The sequence below is a fragment of the Semicossyphus pulcher genome, unplaced genomic scaffold, assembly GCF_022749685.1.
Source record: "Semicossyphus pulcher isolate SPU_LCO1_2020_fin unplaced genomic scaffold, fSemPul1.0.p SCAF_3, whole genome shotgun sequence".
In the NCBI taxonomy this organism is placed as follows: domain Eukaryota; kingdom Metazoa; phylum Chordata; class Actinopteri; order Labriformes; family Labridae; genus Semicossyphus; species Semicossyphus pulcher.
Window position 1 is genome coordinate 28,229,465 of NW_027211704.1, and position 20,806 is coordinate 28,250,270.

General features: G+C 39.2%; 2 protein-coding genes across 2 annotated transcripts; one reads left to right on the forward strand and one right to left on the reverse strand.

The window, feature by feature from the left end:
* Nucleotides 1-6,329: 6,329 nt before the first annotated feature.
* Nucleotides 6,330-10,462, forward strand: LOC138605483 (bactericidal permeability-increasing protein-like). Its single transcript, XM_069677764.1, has 15 exons — nucleotides 6,330-6,432; nucleotides 6,520-6,634; nucleotides 6,739-6,870; nucleotides 6,956-7,111; nucleotides 7,236-7,299; nucleotides 8,437-8,497; nucleotides 8,577-8,668; nucleotides 8,765-8,941; nucleotides 9,027-9,086; nucleotides 9,166-9,333; nucleotides 9,419-9,486; nucleotides 9,594-9,636; nucleotides 9,719-9,782; nucleotides 10,076-10,152; nucleotides 10,320-10,462. The coding sequence occupies exons 1-15, from the start codon at nucleotides 6,330-6,332 to the stop codon at nucleotides 10,359-10,361; spliced, it is 1,422 nt and encodes a 473-aa protein (XP_069533865.1). The 3' UTR covers nucleotides 10,362-10,462.
* On the reverse strand, nucleotides 10,239-17,825 carry cdk5rap1 (CDK5 regulatory subunit associated protein 1). The gene is made up of 13 exons (XM_069677763.1): nucleotides 17,321-17,825; nucleotides 17,136-17,239; nucleotides 17,021-17,055; nucleotides 16,776-16,876; nucleotides 16,485-16,695; nucleotides 16,214-16,334; nucleotides 15,775-16,005; nucleotides 15,456-15,553; nucleotides 14,590-14,645; nucleotides 12,720-12,850; nucleotides 12,438-12,587; nucleotides 11,881-12,021; nucleotides 10,239-11,233 (listed from the first exon to the last, which is right to left on the reverse strand). The coding sequence occupies exons 1-13, from the start codon at nucleotides 17,610-17,612 to the stop codon at nucleotides 11,090-11,092; spliced, it is 1,815 nt and encodes a 604-aa protein (XP_069533864.1). The 5' UTR covers nucleotides 17,613-17,825; the 3' UTR covers nucleotides 10,239-11,089.
* Between the last annotated feature and the right edge of the window lie 2,981 nt (nucleotides 17,826-20,806).

A 20,806-nucleotide genomic window follows, 5' to 3' on the forward strand; every position in this document is an offset into this window, starting at 1 on the left:
CTATAGCACTGACCACTTTACAACCTCAGTGGGAGGAACCAATCAATACGAGGCTGAGGCTCTTTCATTGTTCTGCAAAGAAACTTTCTTATTCCACTATTGGTGATGTCCACAATGTCCTTGACTAATATGAGTGTTTCGAATTAGTAAGCCTTAAGCCTTTAGCTCATCACCTGAAATTTTATTCTGATTTATACAGTGTGTGATGTGTTTTAAAATGATGAAACTGAGATCTAACCACATCTGGTTAGCTCGGAATTAAAATATGCTGAGAAAATTTGTCCTAGTTTCATGGTAATCTGAAATTAAAACAATCACAATGATAACATATTAACTGACCTACATAGTGCAAGAACATAATATGCATGAGTTTGCATTTAAGATATATAATTTACATATGTGCATGTAAAAATACGCTACATTCAGCATTAATATTCTTGTTCATCCTGTGCCACGGTACGCAGATTGGCAGTTTTGGTAACACTTGAGTGACCCCCTGGCTTTACTTCTTGCGCCGCAATAAGGTTGAAATATTGTGTGAAATGTCTCAACAACTGGATATGTTTCCATAAAATCTGGTGTTTACTCAAAGGGGGGAAAAAATTGATTTAATTATTATTATGTGTTAATGAATCTATAAACACCTGAAAATACGAACTGTTGTGTTCTGGTAACTTAAGAATGAGCCCTTAATATCTACAGAAGTGGGTTCAATTCTATTGATGCTCCCATGTTGTATCGTCATGTTTCTCTGGTACAGTAGACAGTAGAGGGTCTCACACTTATTCTGGGACTTTTGTGGCCACCACATTTTCTCCTGTACACTTGAAACGGGTGGGTGAGGGGGAGGGGATATAAGTTGATTGCAATCAGCCTTACCGCTACATGCCACTACATCTTACACACAGCTCCTTTAACTTCGAGCTTCGAGCACCATCATTAGAGCACATTTCCATTTACAGAATGTTTGAATATGTACAGTCAGAGATAGGAACGCTGCAACACAAACAGGAAATGCAGATTACAAATATGACTCCAAAGCCTGTTTTTACACTTAGGCTGTATATAAGAAGTGTATGTAATCTCTGGGCCTTAAAAGCCCTTAAAACTGCCTTCTTTGTAAAGGCCAGCAGCAGGAGACTCCACCTGTTGCAGTTACTTCTATAAGAAGATGACAATTCCTTCTCACTTGATTTATAACCGCACAAAAATGTTCCAAATTCAATCATTATTTCAGTTATACATTTTAAGTCATTTTCAATACAGCATGATGATCCCATTTAGAGTAAAACAGCTGATTAAGCAGGGAAGCAGGGTTTGCTTTAGGTCGTAGCTACCTTGTGATAGAAGAAAAGATTTTCTCTTTTTTTTCCTGCTGCAAGTGAAATGAGGTGTACAATGTCCTTGAGGCTTTTCCACCCTCAAGGAAGGAGTAATGAGTTTACCCACAGTGTGACCACAGGGTGCCCAGGCCATCTGAGCCATCCATTATGTTACTGCCAGCACATTTCCCTTGTCTTGTGCCCTTGGTTTACCTCTAAGATACATGAGTTCATGGAAATCTCTGTTGTCAATATTAACTTTTATTTATACCCCAAAATGTACTGCAGGTTTGGAAGCACACCACAGTGGAAACAGCCGCTTACTCAATGCTGTAAAGTTAGTGTATCTATTTGAATATATTGATTTCTGTGACTATTAACGCAAACAAGCAGGTTAGTAAGGAGTCTGCATTTGCATCCAGTCTCTACTCAGCCATATGTTATGTATAGGACTATATATTAGTATAAACAAATGATCACTCACTGGGCCTATAATACAGCTCTGTTTTTCTCTATTCGGTGTGCCCAGCAGCTCTCGATTTAACACTTCAATGATATCACATTAATATGTTTGATTATATGCATATATATGCATGATTCGCATATATCATATGATTATTAGCTTAAAGGTGAAAAGGCTTGTGTGCTTTTTTGGGGTAACTGAAAGAAAGGAAACTGTATGGAGACCAAAGTGTTCATAATTAAGTAAATTGACAAATGACATTCTGAAATAAATATTTATATAAATGAATAAATACAAGCCATGTAATAGAACCATGACATGTAAATGAACCAATAGAATTAAAAACTCATTAACTCATGATATTTCATCACATTCTCCACAAATCCAGTTATGTAAATGTACGACAATGATAAAGAAGTTCTACTTTATTTGCAGGTTTTAATGTCCTCTGAGGAAGTGAAAACAGTATTGTAAAGCACTCATTGCACAAGCAATCAAAATGAAAAAGATATTTGTGTGGAGGCCCTGAGGGACACAAGGCCGAAATGTAGCGGAGGTTTCTCAGCAGATCTTAGATCAGTAGACAGCAGTTGTGATGCTTTTCACAAATAGCACACTGATTCAGAAACAGTGTGATAGCAAAGCTGCCCTCTTCTGCTCAGTCAAACATCGGAACTGTTGTAGTTTAGCTGCCATTCAAACATGTTTGTACTCTTGGATTCTATCTTGACACTACTTGATGCCATACTGCCTTTAGCCTCATGGGGGCAGGATTGCGCTATCAGTTAAAAATGAATGTGCATGTGTTCTGGTAACTTTTGTGCCCTGGAGACAGCAACAGAGCACGGGGATAAAACTGCGCTGTGTTTATTCAAAAAGTACATCAAATACTCCTCAATTGTTTCTTGTTTTCTCTTTTATTGAAGGTCGTGACAAATGAATTAAGTCATCCTAAAAAGGAAATGTTCATTGTATTACAATTTCAATATTTGTAATATTCAATTTCTCCATTTAGAGCAGCAAAAAAAATTATAATAATGGAGAACCTTTGTGTCTCTTTGTTCCATTCAATCCCTAAATGTTTCATGAAGTAATGTGACAGTGATCAAAAATGTATTAATCAAAAATTGCATAATGCTATCCCATACAAAGGCCGGCTAATAAGGATAAGACTACAATGACTCTGTTCACTTACTTTCAACATTCAGGATTCTAGTGACCTGAGGGTATGGAGTTCTTCCTGAGCCTCTTGGTGGTTGCTTAAAAAAATGCCGTTATCTGTTCGGTTGGGATCCTTGTAGATTTTCTGCCTGGTGTAAATGTGCTTTGTATGTTCAGCTGAAGGAATCACTCTTTGCAGGGCCTTGGTAGTCTTTACTGTCCATTTGTCCGTGTTGGGGTCTATTCTTTAGGACACCATTATGAGCAGTTAGAGGGATTTTAAAGCTGATATTGATGATGACTTCATTGGCATCTGTTCGACCAATCAGCAATAACCAATGGAGCAATAACTGTACATACCCGTGGTTCCTCTTGCACTTTTAAAGTAAGTACTCTGAAGTAGAGGCTCCAACAGTCTCTCAAAAAGCAGTTAAAGCAATAAGATTGTTCCCAGTTTGTGCATTGAGACTTTGAGGAAAACACATGAAAAAGGGTCAGGATTCTTCATCTGTTCTTAGAGCGATGAAAAGGTTCCTCTGGTTTGTATTTCTTAAAATCATAGAATAGTTTGTAGCTCTGATGATAAAAGCTTTTATTAATCCTTTATGAAGGAAAGATTTTTGAATCAATAACCTTCACAAAACAGAAGATTGTTATGGAGAACTAAATGAGGTACCTTCACATGGACTAATAGAAAAACATAATAATTTGATTTATATCTATCTCTCTCAGGCTGCTCCGTCCCTGTTGGAGGAGGGAGAGCACAGTTTTATTTTGCATTACCGCTTTGCTTTCTGTGTGACTGAAGCTGAAAAGGGGTGATTGTAAAATAGGGAAACACTTAATCGCCTGTTATTCTCAACACGAGGAAGATCATTTTGTTCTGCTACACAGTTAAATAGTGGCAGAAGGAGATTACCATCACAAACAGTTTAGTGTCTCTAACTTGGCGGAAGTGTTTAGGTCTACTATCTGCCTGTACGTTCACGCAGAATTGTAATACGGTTGTTTGACGAACCTTTTTCCTTTTCATTGTGTTTATGCATAATTTTACTGGAAATGAACACAAGGAACAATAGGCAGACAAAGGTTTGTTCACACCATGCCAAGCTTTTAAACGTCTACTTTTCAGAGTTTGTTCTTTCATGAAATAAATCACACTCTGAAAAGCCATTTCTACAACACTGTTAGTATTTTATGATCTTTAGGGGGTTAGATAAAGCAATGGAGGCAATAAAGCAATTGTTTCTTTATCTTGGGTAGTTCCCAGAGTAAGTAAATTAGAGGCCATGTGCCTCCCTTCTTCTTTCACTTTGGCTTGTTGGCAGACAGACAGACACATCAGGAGAAACCAGACGAATTGCTGCTTCAGGTAAGAGTGGGTGTATATTTACTGTAAAAGACAAATATACAAACTTTTCCCTCGTTTTTGCTCAAAGCTTAATTTTTTTTTTTTTGATTTGTTTGGTGGGAAGTGCTTTTACATCCATTTCCTGCAACGATAAGTGTTGAGGAGTTGTCTGACAGAAAGTTATAGTTTTTGTATAATGCATTTGCAAAAGTATTAGATGAATTCAGTCTTTTGATGACTGGCAATGACAAAGTCGTTCCAGGGAGAAGATTTCCCTTCAGGTTTGTTTAGAGGCTAGAAATCAAGACGCTGTTTTGCAAGGCTGCAAATGCAGAAGAAAAATGTACCTTATTTAATGTGAATTGTGATGAAAGATAAAGGTGAAATGAAGTGCTGTTGTATTGGTCTTGAGTCATTGATTTGTTTTCCACTTGTGAAGTACTCATTTCTCTTTGATGAGCAACTCTTTTATAATGTTTTTACTTTAACAAGAGCCAATCAGGCGCCTTCTCCCTGTACTGCACTTCTGACCCAGACAGAAACCACAGAAAGAGAGCTTTCCGCTGGTTGTCACATGTTTTGGATTTTGTCAGTTCAGTCTGTCTACGCTATTGAGTTTGTTCTGACACGTTCAGAGACTACATTTTTCATTTGAAAATGCAACAGATTAAAGTTCAAGCAACATAACCAGCAAAAAAATGGACAGATTGAATCGGGTTGATTTTATTAATCTCTAGATGTTTGATGGACAGCTTGATTGTGGAAACACAACTCGTGACAGTCATAACATCAGGCTGACACTCAAATACTGCTACTGTGTCTTGATGTGTGATTACTTGAATGCTCCATCTGTAAAATCTTGAAGATTTCTTAACTGATTCCAATATCTATATTCAAAATGGACAAAACTGTGCTTTTAATCTCAGTCTAATCTAATCATGAGGTCATGTGGTTTCTTCTGCAGCTGTAACAGTCAGCTCTTTCACAGGCTTCCACTGAGAGGAAATCCCTGACCCAAGGCTGAGCTGGGAACATTTACTTTTAAATAATGTATTAAAGTACAATTTAAAGAGACTTACTTAAGTATTAGCATTTTACTGTACTTTATATGTCTACACTACATTTCAGAGGAGTTAGTACTTTTTAATCCACTTCATTTATTGTCAAGTTACTTTATAAAGATTGTAAATTTAGAGATATTATAAGCATATCAAATAGTAAAAATAAAGGTTAAACATTGCCAATATTCAGAAGTTGTGATTCTTCACACAAAATAGTGTTTGGTTAGCACATGTGTGTCTATAAGCATAGATGTATATGAGTCATAGAGACCATATTTCTGTAGTACAAGTGCATCCCACGAGGCTCGACGCAGGAGGCCCGGCTTCGACTCTGACCTTCTGCCCTTTGGTACCTGTAATCCCCACTCTCTCTTCCCATATTTCCGAACCTATCTGCTGTCCTTTCAAATGAAGGCAAAGGCCAAAAACATGATACTTAAAAATTAAAAAAATTAAAAAAAGGCTCCTGTGAGGAGCTTAAGCTGGCTAGGACACAGACTTAGTTAATACTGCTGCCTCTATCTGCAAAAGCAAACGAGACCATCAGCGACGAGATTGATTATTTCAACATAATTATATTTAAAGCCTGTAATCACGGCCACCTGTCTGTTTCCGGCAAAAACGATTTATAGTGGGTGATAGGTTTGACTTTTAAAAGACAGCAGGAGGATTTTCTTTGTTACAGAGAATACAGGACATGACCAGCAAAGAGATTAAGGCTTAGGTAACACTTTGTCCAAGATCCTTACTAAATCAAAGTTCCTCACAGCTTCCATCTACTAAGAGTACATTGACATAAAAAGGAGAAACACCTCTCTAAAAAAGGAAGCATTTTTATATTGCTACCCAGACATTGCAACTCAAGGTTTATGAAGCACATAAAAGCAGAACTTCTGGTTTATAGCATCATGTTAATAAAGTCAGAAGCATTTGCTGAACTATCTTCTCCTTTATATCTCCCAACAGCCAGGATGTTTCTGTGCTGCTGCCTGGCTCTGCTGGCTTTAATCCCATCGAGTTTTAGCATCAGTCCCGGTGTAAAGGTCAAACTGACAGAAAAAGGACTTGAATATGGTAAGTTTTAAATGCAGGTTTGTGTTACAGTAGAAAAGCACTGATCACTCCAGAATTTCCTAATCAAGTTCTCTTACATTTTGCTAGGCAGACAACTGGGGATGGCTTCAATCCAGCAAAAACTCAAAACCATCAAAGTCCCAGATATTTCAGGGACAGAGAACGTGTCTCCAATTGGCAAGGTCCACTACAGCCTGTCAGAGTAAGGCGACCATTTACCCTATTGTTATTTCTGTTGGACACAGGGAAACTTAAAGTTTTATTTTTCTCTATGACCTTTTCAAAGAAGCATATTGTATCTTACAGTATGAAGATATTGGATGTGGGATTACCACAGTCTGAGGTGGATCTGGTGCCTGGGACTGGTGTCAGACTGGCCATTGGTAACGCCTTCATCAGCATGAATGGAAACTGGAGGGTCAAGTACCTCCGATTTGTGTGAGTAAAGATTACTTCCTTGCACCGTACAGTTAAATCTGTTTTGTGATCATTATGCTTTAGCAATGACTCCTCTCCCTCAAAGGAAGGACCACGGCTCCTTTGATCTGAATGTGAAAGGACTTACTATCACTACAAGTATTGCCATTAAGAGTGATGAGACAGGCCGACCTACTGTCAGTAGTATCAACTGTGCAGCAACGGTCAGCAGTGCGAGCATCAAATTCCACGGTGGAGCCAGGTAAAAACCCTGCCCTGCTCTATGTATGAACCCCTATGAGGGAACAGAATGTGGATTTTCAGTGTGTCTTGACGTGTTTGATACGCTTCATACTTCCCTGAATCCTGTGGTTTTTTTGTTTCAGCTGGCTGTACAATCTCTTCAAAAACTTTGTTGATAAGGGTTTGCGAAATGCACTGCAGAAACAGGTGAGGGCAAACCAGCCTTAAGCTCACTGTTATTTTTGACCGAATGTTCTCTTAAAGGTTGTATTCACATAGTATATTATTGTACCACAAGGAATCAGCCTAAATAAAAGTAAATGTTCCAAAACAGGAACAGGAACAGGTTCCAAAACTGAAAGCAGCCATAGAAGAAGTATTTAGATATTTTATTTTAGTTAAATACAATTGAAATGTTGAAGAAAAAAAACCTCCATTGCAAGTTAAACTGCTGTATTTGTTTTCATACTACTACTTTTGCACTTTTCTCTAATATTTTTTTGTTATCTGAAAGGTTTGGAGGATATAAATGTCTTTTGGTGGAACTGCTAAAAACTCAAAGACATCAGAAATGTGACAAGAGGCCCCAGCTAGACCAGATTTTCTTATTAGGGTCAACAATCCCAAAGGATTGGATACCACCAGTTTAATTTCTAACAATAAGCTTATTATGTGGTATTTATGTTATCTTGTAAATTAAGTTTACTGTAGCTGTCAGGTAAATGTGATATAGTCAACAATTAAACTAAGTGCCTCCAAACTGTACTTCAGTTAATATATTTTCCACCACTGGGGCTGAAGAGCACATTTTTGGATTGATCAATAATTCTTCCAGGGAGTAAAGATATTCTAAGTATAACTGCAAACTGCATTTTCCAGTCTCATAGTAGTGAAGAGTTGTGCAAACAATCACCTCTGGTGTTAATGGATCCGCTCAGACTGTGGGACATGCCAGCATTATGAATTACTGTCAAACCAAAGATTTGGCAGATTCTTAAATGTTGTCTGACCTACACATTTTCACACAAATTTTCTTCTAAACTATGCATTTTAGGAGCAACTTTTTGTCTTAGGATAGTTTGTGGATACAGCAACTTAGAAAATATAACTCATATGAGGGGATGCTGTAACAGAAAAGGCAAAGAAACTGCAATCTGAAAAATGTGAATCAAATAATAATCAAAAAGCCATTTATATTTTGTTATTAACATGAAAGAAGGTTATACCAATTTCAAAACAGTGGTAATCTTTAATTTAAAATCCTTTTGAAAGAGATTATTTGCCTTTTGTTTTTTACTGTGGACAGTCTGATTCTGAGGTACTATGTCTTCTTTATTGTTGCAGATGTGCCCTCTGGTGGCTGATGCAGTGTCTGATTTGAATCCTAGGTTGAAAACTCTCAATGGTAAAACATTCTCTTCATTTCAGATATTTGGATTTTTAATTTATGTTGAATATATGACAGCCGTTTTACCTTCCTGCAGTTTTAGCCAAGGTGGACCAGTATGCAGAGATTGAATACTCCATGGTGTCATCGCCCACAGTTTCAACATCTTCTCTTGACTTGAGCTTGAAGGTAAACATTGTATTGCATACTGAAGTCTGAGTTGGCAAGGAGTGGACAGTCATGTCCAAAACTTTTTTTTGTTTCTATTGTTTCTTTGTCATTCAGGGTGAATTTTACAACATCGGGCAGCATCAGGAGCCTCCATTCTCCCCCTCAGCATTTTCCCTGCCGCCGCAGGTCAATGACATGTTGTCCATTGGCATGTCAACCTTCACTGCCAACTCTGCAGCTTTCGTCTACTACAAAGCTGGAGTCCTCAGCCTGTACATCACTGATGACATGGTGAGCAGTCTCCTCTTGATACTCTATTCAATCTACATTTAGGATTTTAAACTGATCAACAACCTCTCTGTCTATGTTGCATCAGATCCCAAAAAGCTCTCCCATCCGACTCAACACCAGAACATTTGGAGCCTTCATCCCTCAGGTGAAAACACATTTCAACCAATTTTATGAGAGTCGTCATCTCTACTGTCAGTTTATCGGCTATATCGCTACATTTTCAGATTGCCAAATGTTTCCCAGGTCTGATGATGAAACTGCTGGTGAAGACCGTGAAAAATCCTGTCATCACTTTTGAACCCAACAATGCCACAGTTCAGGCCACTGCCACAGTAACGACCTACGCTATCCAACCCAACGCCACACTTTCCCCTCTCTTTGTCCTAAACTTGGTCGGTGACACAGCTCACATGGTAATAAGTTGTTTTTGTGTTTTAGAAAAAACAATAAAAAATTCTCATTATATTGTTTTTACAGGATACAAGTGTCAGCGCCCAATTGTTTGTCAGTGGAATGAGGCTGGCTGGAGCTGTCACCCTAAACAAGTGAGTTACTAAAAGAAAATCAGCACTGGCTCTCAGAAGAGCAAAATGGGGTCAAAAGGTCCTTGTTAAGATGAACGTCACTGAATAATTCTGCCTAATTTGCACAGAATGGATCTGACCCTGGGGACCAGTTATGTTGGAGAGTTTCAGGTGAGAGTAGCATTCAAACACGAGTCACAGTGTGAATCATCTGTACCCATAGTACATACTGACCCCACCACCTAACCTGCAGGTCAGGTCCCTCGACAACATCCTCCAAATGGTGCTCAAACTGGTAGTGATACCTAAACTGAACGGTGAGTTCTTGCATTTCAGTAAATACTTTAAACTTTATACTTTAAATGCTTTTTTTTTTCTGGAAACCCCCCCATGGTCATATTGTTTATTATATGATTGTGTAACAATATTTCCTCCATGCAAAACATAATTATGACAGAAATATCCATGTTTAGGGTTTGTCATTTTGAGGTGCATTTAATGCATGAAATGTGTTACATACTACATAATTTTGTTTTTAATATCAATATAATGTTTGCTATGATTAGTTTATGTGACTAAGTGAACTAAATTTCTGTATTTTGCATTAAAGCAAAACTGGCAAAGGGATACCCACTTCCTACACTTGGAAAGATGAAGCTTGTGAACACTCAGCTTCAGGTGCTGAAGGTCAGAGATGGGACGTTTTCTATCAAACTGCATGTTTTGGAGCAAGTTGTATTCATTCTACAACAGGGATTTTAATGAGGGCCAAGACCATGTTAAATAAGCTGTTAATTGACAGAATTCACTTATTTGTTATTGACTGCAGTTTCTGTGCTTTGTTTTATTTCTAGGACTACATGCTGATTGGAACGGATGTTCAGTTCACAGGTTGAGAGACATTTCTGGATACTCTCAAGATTCAGCACCAGGGCATGTCAAGATGGAGAGTACTAGAGTACAGTCACATGACAGAAACATTTCAAATAATAACTGACTCGTGTAAAAATATTACTTGCAAGTTTGAAAACTATGTAACAGAAATACCTTTGTTTCCTTTCACTTTCACTGTGTAGTCCAGGATTTGTGTTTATAAATGAGGACAGTAAACTTTTCCTTCTGCAGTCGAGTCACAGCAGGGCACAGGAGGGTCTTTGCTGTTTGTTAATCTTTTCTGTAATAACACGGTCTTTCCGAAGCACATCAGAGCAATTTCTGCTGCTGACATTGTCACAATTTTTTTCTTCTTACTTTATAACATTGTTGCCCAGAGAGCTATTCTGGAAATGTGCTGATTCATAACATTTTTACTGCAGCTTGAGGAGTCCCAGGAAAAATTGCAAAGACATCAATCAAGCTCCACCGCTTCAGACAAAACAAACCTGACACAGTAGTTTGTATTAAACAACCATAATACTTCAATCATTCAAATAGTTTACAGTATTTAAAGCAGTTTGATATGTACAAACATAGTGATTATATAAATGACAATTACTCTCATCACAGCAGTCCAGTGTGACTGTAGGACTGTAAGAAAAAATGCAATCCTGTAAAACAGCCTCTGTGTCTCCAAAGTCATTCAATAGAGGAAGGCAGAGCACTAGTTTTATTCCTGTGGAGTCAATCAGGGGCAGGTTTCAATCATGGTTGTGTCTGAAGCCATATGTTCATCATCACTTGGCAGAGTCTGGTAGTGCTTCACTGTTCCGCACAGCGAGCTGTGACGCAGGGCTCGCCCCCTCAGGCTCTGAGAGGTGGACGACAATATCTATATTATAGACACAAAGCACAAAATACAAAACATGAATGACTTTTCTAGTACTTACAATGTCCTCCTACCTCTGTCTGGCAGGAAACTGTTTTTAATGATGTAATCTCTCACCTTGTGTATGAAACAGTTTATCACGAGTCTAACTTGATTTTATTAAAAAGCATAAAACTAAAAACTGTGTAGAATTTTTTTTTACTTGAGAAAGCAGTTTGACCTTATGTGTTTGAAGAAGAGCCTGACCTTTTCTATGTTTTTGATATTTTCAAATTCTGATGACAATACATCATCTAGTTTTTGAAAAACTCAGTACATTATGATTTATGTGATTTAGAAAGTATGTTTTCAGGCTCCGTTTTGGCCTGTCGGTTTATAAAAGATTTGCGGCAGATACATACTGACATTTTGTATTTGGAAAACCATGTGCTGTTCCTAAATGACCTCAAACATATCTTTGACTTTTCTGTACTGAAATGTATTCTTCTGTCATCAACTTATACAAATACAAATATAAAATACAAATATAAACCAATTAATCTTTCATAAACAAATATGTACAAATACCACAGGCCACTTCTAGATTTTTAAACATAATTAAAATATGTAGACTCTTTAAAGATGTAATATCTGTATGAACCACATCCTACCTTCACCAGCACATAGTCTCCAACATTGACCTGAGCAGTGTTGGACTCTGCAGGCTTAACAGCAACATCTTCTTTAGGGAAAATCACTTTCATATTTCCATCAGTTCTTCCACACAGGTCCTTCGCAGATCTTTTACTTTCCTGCATAAAGAATGTTAACCGGAGATGAGCAGTGTTGCTAGGTAACAGGTTAGTGGAAGGCAGTACAGTGGTAAAGGACTCCTACTTTTGTCCTAATATAAATTCAGTATTTCTGTAGGAACACAATATTCTTCTCCCTCACAAAGAGCAAGGTTAAGTGTTACTAGGAGTCTTTAGCCACAGCAGCAGCTTTGTGAGGCAGCACCAAAGCATAGCAGCGCTATGACCTTAATGCAAATGTTACCATGCTAACATTATGATGCTAAGTAGGTGTGATGTTTCCAATGCTTGCCATTTTAGTTAGCATGTTAGCATGTAATTGTATACTAATTGTATACACCTGTGCCCCACATTTTAGTACAATTCTTCCTTTTTCTGCGTATCCTGTGAAAGATGAACATGTGTGCAGTACTCACTCCCTCCACCAGGACAAGCTGTGTGCTGCCGATGAGAGCAGCATTGACCCTCGCTGCTTCCTCTCTGAACAATCTGATACACTCCTCAAGCCTCCTCTGCTTCACCTCTGCTGGCACGTCATCTTGTAGCCGATAGAAGGCGTGGGTTTTCTGGGTAAGAAAACCACAAGGGGAGTTACAAAGACATATTTTAAGAATATTTAGCGAAAAGAACACTTTAGCAAATAAAAGCATTATTTTATTCTTAAATACACAACATTTCTGTGGTGTAACAAAGCTCACCTTTCTCATACTGTAGGCAAACAGGAATCCCACATTGTAGCCCACCTCTCTGATCAAAGACAAGGTCTGCTGGTGGTCTTCCTCTGTTTCCTCACAAAATCCTGAGATGAAGTCACTGCTGAGACTCACCTCTGAAACACAGACATGTCATAAGCACAGACCCCACACTGCTTTATCAAGATATATATATATATTATATTGGGGAAATATGATCCGCTTGGTGGCTGGGTAAGATTTCTGCTAAGACTTTTGCTACATTTCAAATTGCATAATTAACAAAGTGAATACAGAAATCACATGAAAAAATCCAAGTAAGGTGAAGCAGAGAAAAAGCTGGGGTTGCGTCTGCTAACCCAGGAGGGCAGAGCCCGATGCCCTGAGAGGTGACAACTAGGATGGGCCAAGCAGTTCATGAACAGTGCAAATAAATAAGGAGAGCACAATCTTTACCATCACTTCAGTTTCAAGGTGAGCATCCAGGGTTATTGTCACCAAATCAGTATCAGACCAAATGTGAAATATGTGAAATATCACAATCTATAAAGGCCAGAAAGTCTTTTGCGTATATTATAATGTCCCAATAAAGCTGATCTTTGAACGTTTCTGATACAAAATGTCATCACTATGTTGTCATTTTACCAATTTTTTTTTTTAAGATTGTTTTTTTAGGCGTTTGCCTTTATTTGATAGGACAGCTGAGCTGAGACAGGAAATGTGGGCAGTAGAGAGTGGGGGAAGACATGCACCAACTGATCAGCAGACCGGGAGTCGAACCTTCGATCAGTGCGTCGAGGACTGCAGCCTCTGTATATGGGGCGCCAGCTCTACCAACTGAGCTAAACCAGTGCCCAACCAAATTTTTTTTTTTGTAAAGGCCAAATCGTGTTTAGTGAGGTCACAGTGAACTTTTACCATGGTGGCACAGAATTAAGGGTTATATAGTTTAGGTTAGCATCACAGTACCTCAGTATACGATACTGATTGTATTTACTTAAATCAGTCACTGATTTATTGCACCACCCTCCGGGTTAAGTTATCCAGTCAAACACAATGTTTCACGACAAACAGGTACATGCTGGGTCCAGATAAAATACACATGGTGGATCCTCCAAAAGTGACTTCTTTCACTGAGGAATGACTAGCTTCTGTAATGAGTTTGACGCCTTTTTGCTGTTTTGAACATTCTGCCACAGTTGTTACGGCAGAGAGGTCATTCAGCTTATTATGTGAATTATGCTAATTTTGTTTTAGGAGCGCAGTGGGACAGAGAGGAAGAGCGGAGCGGTTACAGTAATGTCTGAGTAAGCAGAGAAGTTGAACTGAGGGCCAACAGTGGCACACAGAATGACATAAGAACAGGTGATTACAGCAATTGTTGTCTGCCTTTGTTTACTTTTGGTTACTTTGGTTTAATTATCTGAGTTGAAAGAAAAGAAGAAAAGAGGTTGCATATTTCAAACTCATTATCAGTTGTATGCGCAGGCTGCAAAGAGCAGTTTTGGACATAAAGGCTCTCATTTTAATTAATTTCACTTGTTATTTATTGTAGTATTCTTGTGGACTTCATTTCTTTTGAGCCTTTCTGGTCTCCCAACCACTCAAAGCCCTTTACAATACCTGTCAACATTCACCCATTAACACACACACATAATTACACTGATGACAGAGGCTGCAATGGACCATGCAGGATCTAATTCAAGTCACATTCACACCAAGGCTTCGCCTTTAGAATCTTTGCACAAGCATACTTTGACATGCAGACTGCAGTAGCCGGGGCTCAAACAGCAGATCTTTATCCACTTTATCTCCTGAGCCATGGTCATACTTTTTCCATCCATGCTAATTGAAGGAACAAATACTGATTGCCTACCAGGGATAATTTTCTTGATGTTATTCACAAGGTCAAGGTACGCCTCTCTCGTGTAGCTGTAAATTAGGAAAAAAGAAAATAAAGGATAAACTCATTACTCGAGCATTTAAAAGGTATTTTTTGCTACATAAAACACAAATAAAATGGGAAAATGTGGGCATATTTTTCTGAGTCAATACACATATTGAACTATGAGTTAGGCTAAATGACAATAACCGGTTGAGTAAATATACCTTTATTTGCCATTTAATAATAAATGTCTCACAGCCAGAATCTGAAGTGAGGCTATCTCAAGATAGAATGTCAATGTATCTTATGAAACTTATTAAGAACCCTGTATTATTATTGCAGGCATGTTTAATAATTGATACATCCTCTCCCATTTAACATAGATACTGTCTGTTGTCATGATAAATCTGGTCAACTTCATCGTGAAGATTGGACTGATCATTGACCCACTTTTTACAGCTTAACTTATCTTCCATCCCTCCAAAACTAATGGGTGCAATGAAATGACCGGGACTTGCTCTGATATCCTGCACAATACTGGATTTATTGAGGCACTGGAGAATGGGTTATCATTATTTAGAAAGTAATCCAACAGAAATTGGAGTGTTGCAGACCAGCTAACTAACTAGCTTCTACATGCAATCTCGACGGACACCAGTTTGGTCATCAGGGGAACATGTCTGTGAACACGAATAGCAAAAAGCTAAACTGCAAGAGCAATAGAAGAAAAAAAACTCTTTGGCATTCTGCACTTGAAGAGAATTTTAGAAGTAAATGTAAAATAAAAGACGAGCAGCCTTTCTTAAATTGCTTGGATGATTCAGTTAATTTTTAAAAAAGCCTTGTTGGTCCCTTACCCACGGCGCATTGCTTTTAGGACCTTGCTGCTCCCACTCTGTGCCGGAAGGTGGATCTGCTGACAAATGTTCCCTCGCTCCGCAATCAGATGCAAAACCTGTAAACACCAGAATATGTACCAGGTCTGAAAACCTCAAACGTTAACTAACTAAAAAGGTTTCGTTATCAAATGTGATCGAACATGACAAACATCTACATTTTTATGTAATAGCTGGAAATCAACACTGGGTTGTGATGTGATTTACAGCTTTTGAGAAAGTGTATTCAGCAGTTGCTTTTTTTTAGTGGTATTAAAAGCAAGTAAAGTGCATCATGTACCTCATCAGGAAAATCCTTGGGATGAGGGGAAGTGAATCTGATCCTCATGTCAGAATCAACTTGTGACACTTGGTCCAGCAGGTCGGAGAAGCGCAGACCTCCCTTTTTGGTTCTGTAGATGGTCTTAAAGCCCCTGCTGAGCTGGGTCAGGTCTGAGCCACAGAACTGTTCTTCAGACGTGTCTCTGTAGCTGTTCACGTTCTGACCCAGCAAAGTCACCTCCTTCACACCCTGAACAAAACCAACCAACCAACCAACACACACACACACACACACATTACTTAACATATATATTCATTTTTTAACTTAACTAGTAAGTGATGTTAAACATGGACCTCAGCTATCTAGTGTTAGTTTCAGTGCATGTCTACTTGTTTTTAAAAGTGTCTTAACAAGAAGTTTTTAACTGACTTACTTTTGTGTTGAGGTTAAAACTTGCCTGGTCAGAGAGTATACGAACTTCCTCAAGTATGGATCTGATGGGTCGGCTCCTCTCTCTGCCTCTGGTGAAGGGTACAATGCAGTAACTACACATGTTGTCACAACCCCGCATGATGGACCTGGAAGTACAGAAGTAGTACAAAAGCACAAAGTCATGTAAAGTTATAACACAGAGGCAGATTGTTGCTGTAGAAAAAATGAGGTTGTGTGTAGAATGAATAATTTCCATCCAAAAACCATAGTTGCTCAGTGACAACTACCACACTCACACAAAAGCACTGTAACCCCGAGGAGCATGGTGGACAGGCATGATGTCTGCATAGGTTTCTTCTAATGACAACAGCACATTGCTAGCCTGATGACCTCCGTCTGCTACAGTCAAAAGGCGGGGAAGGTCCCTGTAGGCATCTGGTCCGGCAATGACATCAACAAGCTTCTCCCTCTCCAAAAGCTCTGTCTTTAGCCTCTCTGCCATGCACCCTGGGCAAATATATCCATTAATATGTTTTTGTAGCCTCTGTAACAGATTCAAATGATTGTATATTAGTAAACCAACTTACCTAAAATTCCAATTTTCATTGGTGTTTGGGTCTTTAGCCGTCTCTTCTTCATAGCTGTTAGTTGTTGTAGTCTATTCCAAATTGTTTGTTCGGCTTTTTCTCTGTTAATAGAAGATTTTTGGAGATATAGTTTGTGTGGTCTCATTAAAACCTTCAAAAAATGGCAATTTAAGTTTAAGGGTTTAACAATGTGAAAACAACACACATGCTTGGAATGTCACATTTTTCGTTTATTGTTGTCTTACCTTATGGAGCATGTAACCAGAAGAACAACATCTGCCTGTAAGCACAGGGACTTTTTAGGTTTAGTTGTTGACATTAACAATATTGAAATTGTATAACAATATGGCTTTCCTGTACCTCGCTTAATTCAAGCGTCCGTTGATATCCCTTACTCTGAAGTATGGAACAGGCTGTCTCTGTGTCGCTTACATTCATTTGACATCCATAGGTTTCGAAGTACACTGTAACATTAAGGCAAAACATCAGATTAGCACACCCAAAAATACAAAAGAACGTGATGGTTTTCAGTGATGCAAACCAACCTTTCCTTGAGTTCCCCAACTCCAAGTCCTCTGATAGATAACTTTGTTCATTAGAATACTGTCCATTTGCAGCAGCTATCCTCTTTACTGGAACGCCATGGATAAAATCCTGAAAACTTGGACCAAAAGACAGCTGGGACCTGAACTCTTCTACGGTTTTCCTCTTCTCTCTTGAATTCACATTGGTGTTAGCTAAGTTACAACAATATCTGGGCTGAAAACAGCTGATAGGTATCCAGTGTTTGGGAATGGTAACGTTAAACAAGGGTTTTAAAGATCTAAGGTACTCCATTATTAGTTAGCGATAGCTGCAAGACCAGAGGTCCTGTAACTACCTGTCTGGTTAAGCAGTAACTGAGAAACCAGATACTCCAGTAAAGCTACTTTTAGCTCTATTTAGAAACGTTATCTAACATTTTGTCCCTTGTTTATACCACTGAATTACTGTTAAGAGTGCGTGCTACGCTGCTTAAGTGCATGTGCTAAATGTCATTCAGCCACTCATGTTGTTTGGTCCCAAAGATGTGTTAACATCAAGAGGGGTATCTCCCCATTCCAAAGTAACGTTATGAAACCCCGGAAAGGCGTTGAGATGTCTAAAATGTGGATTTTGCTAGGTATTTATATACTTTTTTGTAAAATTCCACCTTACGGTAGATAATACGTAAGAATGTGTATCCAATCTGTTTCATATTAGCGCAAATTCGGTTGCACACGCATAACACAGACTGGAAATTTGTTGCATATTTTTTACCAGCAGGGCCACGTTTGGGGGGTAAATTAAGTATGTAACTCTGAAGTAAAAATAATTTCGTTGTTTAAGAAATTTTTGGTTTAATACCTTGCGGTGTTCTGCTAAGCAAAGATTGAAGTAAATATCAGAGTATCCTCTTGTAACCCGACAGTCCGTTCGCTAAATATGTCCCCCGGTACGTCTAACTTCACCGTCCGTGTAAAAAAATTCTCAAACACGTCGGCGAAAACGTCTTTTCTAACCTTACCGTAGAAGTCGTTTTTTCAACTACGCTGTGCTCACGAGCTACAAGATACAATGTGGAAACAACGTGGACGCTTCAAAAAGGTTAAAAAAAAATCACCGTCTTTTCCTAAATCTAACCAAGTTGGGTTTGTTGCCATATCCAAACCAACCTGCAAACCTTTTCAAAACGTAAACAATGCACTTGGCACAAAATATTCAAGCACCAACCATCATTGGTTAGTATTAGGAAAATAATTTATAGTTACAATATTTATTACTAATAATAATAATAATACATTTCATTTATAGGCACCCTTCAAAACACTAAAGGTCACCTTACAAGGAAGATTTAAAAAACTAAAAACAATATTTAAATATTAACTCATCATGATGAACCTCATTGCACAATTGGTCCACTCCATGAGAATATGACTTAACTTCTCAGTTGTTGTTGTTGTTGTTGTTGGGTTTTTTTTACCGTTTTTTTTTAGCATTTTAACTAATAAGTTTAATAATCTATAGTTTTTTTTAATTATGGTCCTATTTTGATTAAAATGTTAATAAAGCAGGGTAAGCTTTAGGGCCTGGCTACCTGTGATTGACAAGTCACTGCCACAGCGACCTGAAGAACAGAGGAAAAGTAATGCGTATCCACCCTCTCAAATAAATATGGCTCCAAAGAACCAAGATGGCAACAACTAAAATTCCAAGATCAAGTTTTCAAACTGGTAATCCACATACCAAAGGTGATGTCAAAGTGGCTACCTCCACTTCTTATACAGTCTAAGACCTGACATAGGTGGCAAACAGCAGGCTTATGCACAGTTTACATCCGGTGAGAGAGACTAATGTCCTGATTTAAATGTGTCAGAGAGAGGTATGTTCACTATATCACATCTGATGAGACAGCAATGTGGTTATTTCATACATCACACAAGACATCCACACTTTAAGAGGTGCTTTTGTTTTGTTGGTTGGTTTGTTTTCCTCCAAGGTTCTTACTGTTAAAATGTTTCGAGATGAAGATCTCCAGATAAGATAGTCGATATATTTGGGTTCCCTTAACAAGCAATAGTTTTAGGCACTTTGTTGTAGGGAACAATTTGCATAACAGATGTGTAAAATAGAGATGGTACCATCCATCCATCCATCCATCCATTATCTTCCGCTTATCCGGGGCCGGGTCGTGGTGGCAGCCTGCTCAGCAAGGTGACCCAAGCGTCCCTTTCCCCAGCAACATTTCCCAGTTCCTCCTGGGGGATTCCAAGGCGTTCCCAGGCCAGACAGGATATATAATCCCTCCAGTGAGCTCTGGGTCTGCCCCGGGGTCTCTTCCCAGTTGGACGTGCCTGGAAAACCTCCAAAGGGAGGCGCCCAGGAGGCATCCTAACCAGATGCCCGAACCACCTCAACTGGCTCCTTTCGACGCGAAGGAGAAGCGGCTCTACTCCGAGCTCCCCCCGGATCTCCGAGCTCCTGACCCTATCTCTAAGGCTGAGCCCAGACACCCTCTGAAGGAAACTCATTTCGGCCCCTTGTATCCGCGATCTCATTCTTTCGGTTACTACCGAAAGCTCGTGACCATAGGTGAGGATTGGAACGTAGATCGACTGGTAAATCGAAAGCATTGCCTTCAGGCTCAGCTCCCTCTTCACCACCACAGTTCGGTACAACGCCTGCATTACTGCTGATGCTGCACCGATCCGCCTGTCAATCTCACGATCCATTTTACCCTCACTCGTGAACAAGACCCCGAGATACTTGAACTCCTTCGCTTGAGGAAAAGACTCACTCCCCACCTGGAGGGGGCAAACCACCAGTTTCTGGCAGAGAACCATGGCCTCGGACTTGGAGGTGCTGATTCTCATCCCAACCGTGTCACACTTGGCTGCAAACCGCCCCAATGCCTGCTGGAGGTCCCAGCCTGATGAAGCCAACAGGAAAACATCATCTGCAAAAAGCAGAGATGAAATCCTGAGGTCCCCAAACTGGAAACCCTCCTCCCCCCGGCAGGCCATGAGATCCTGTCCATGAAAATCACAAACAGCATCGGTGACACGGGACAGCCCTGGTGGAGGCCAACACACACCGGGAACGTGTTTGACTTTGTGCCGAGGATGCAGACACAAATTTACCTAAACCTAAACTCAGCATCTCTATCTACATGTCATGGCCAGCCCAATCCAAATTCCATTGAAAAGCTCCTGAATTTGATAGGGAGGAGGATGGATGCTCACAAGCCATCGAACAAAGCCGAGCTTCACCAAGAATGGACTAACGTCACCCAACAGCAATGTGACAGACTGGTGGAGAGCATGCCAAGATGTATTAAAGCTGTAATTAAAAAACAGGTGACCAAGTATTGATTTCTGAACTCTTCCAAAGTTAAAGCATGAAAAACACATTTTTTGCATCTTTTGGTTTTCTTAACCACTCATCATTTTCCGCTCATCAACGACCTAAATAAAACAAAAGTTAATTCTACTCGAACACGAACCTATAAATAG